Below are 1,472 nucleotides of genomic sequence, written 5' to 3'. Positions count from 1 at the left end.
GAGGGAGTCTCTCTCTCTCTTTCAGGGACCCTGTTTAAAGAGGGAGTGTTTCTCCGCACTGTGTTTAAGGAGGGTGAGCATTGGGTTTAAAGGTGGAGGGAGAAAGACAGAGCGAGGGAGAGGCTTATCAATAAACGGGGTGGGGGGGGCGGGGTGTGAAATGGAGAGGCTGTGATTAATGTTGGTTCACCATTGTTCCCAATCTCAATGCAGCTCATTGTCTGGAAGGATTTAAGGACCATGTTTCGAGACCGAGTTCCCCAGCAGAGCGACAAACAATACAGGCAGGAATGCAGCTTGTGTAATATTGCTGAACTCTTCAACTTCGGCAGAAGAACAGTTGCCTGTGGAACTCAGCACACTGCAGTGTCACATCTCAATCAGTCAAAGTTCCTCTCTTCAAGTATCTGTACACTGACTGGTGTCTCTCAGTCCCCTCTCTCTCTCTCAAGGAGATATCTGTACACTGACTGGTGTCTCTCAGTCCCCTCTCTCTCTCAGGGAGATATCTGTACACTGACTGGTGTCTCTCAGTCCCTCTCTCTCAGGGAGGTATCTGTACACTGACTGGTGTCTCTCAGTCCCCCAGCCCTCTCTCTCTTACCCAGGTAGGCTGCGTCAATGCGTGGGGGGTGAACTCCGAACTTGATGAATATGGGCAGCACCAGGCCTTCGTGGAGCCATTCAATGACTTGTGTTGTCTGATGGTCTTTGCTGAGGGAGAGGTCACAGGTGAGGGTCGCGGTCTCCCCCTCACGGCCTGTCACTGATGGCGCAGTTGGTTGGTCATCTCGAGTGGAGTCTGTGTCTGTGGGATAAACTGCTGAAAGGTTAAAGACTGGTTTGTGGGACTCCTCTCCCCGCCCCGATCCCATTTTCAGACAGACAGTGAGTAGCAGGAACTGTGTGTGACAGAGTGCAGCAATCATCTCCCAGACAAAATGCATCTCTCGCTTTCTCCCTCTCTCTCTGTCTCACTGCCTCTGTGTCTTTTACACTCTCTCCCTGTGTCTCCCTCTCTCTTTCTCCTTTTCTCTCTCTCTCTGTCTCTGTACCTTCCTTTCTCGTGAACTCTGGCTCTCTCTTTCTGTCTGTCTTTGTTTGCTGTCAGCTTTATTCTCTCTCTGACAAGTTCTCTGCATCTGTCTCTATTTCTGTCTCTCTTTCTCATTCTATCTCTCTCCATCTCTCTCTGTCTCTTCTGTGCTTATTTTGCTTCTCTGTCTCACACACTGTCTCTACCTTAGAGTTTCCCTCTCTATCTTATTCCATCTATCTTATTCCTTGTCTGCCTCTCTCTCTCTCTCTGCATCTCGATTCTTCTCCTTCTCTCTGTCTCTTTCTCTGCATCTCCAACTCTCTCATTCTCTCTTTGTATCTCTGTCGTCTCTGTCTCTGCCTCTCTCTGTCTCTGCCTCTCTCTCTCTCTCTGCATCTCCATCTCTCTCATTCTCTCTCTCTCTGCATCTCCA

At 49.5% G+C, this 1,472-nt stretch overlaps 1 protein-coding gene across 1 annotated transcript in view; it reads right to left on the bottom strand.

The window, feature by feature from the left end:
* LOC125487225 (protein turtle homolog A-like) overlaps positions 1-947 on the bottom strand; it is an 8,794-nt gene extending 7,847 nt beyond the window's left edge. The window contains exon 1 of the mRNA XM_048617822.1: positions 605-947. Within this exon, the coding sequence (XP_048473779.1) occupies positions 605-947 (343 nt within the window). The remainder of the gene's footprint in view (positions 1-604) is intronic.
* Between the last annotated feature and the right edge of the window lie 525 nt (positions 948-1,472).

The sequence above is a fragment of the Rhincodon typus genome, chromosome 38 (genome assembly GCF_021869965.1).
Source record: "Rhincodon typus isolate 14 chromosome 38, sRhiTyp1.1, whole genome shotgun sequence".
NCBI lineage: Eukaryota > Metazoa > Chordata > Chondrichthyes > Orectolobiformes > Rhincodontidae > Rhincodon > Rhincodon typus.
Note: the sequence above shows the minus strand (reverse complement) of the source record. Positions and strands in the feature narration are given on the sequence as shown.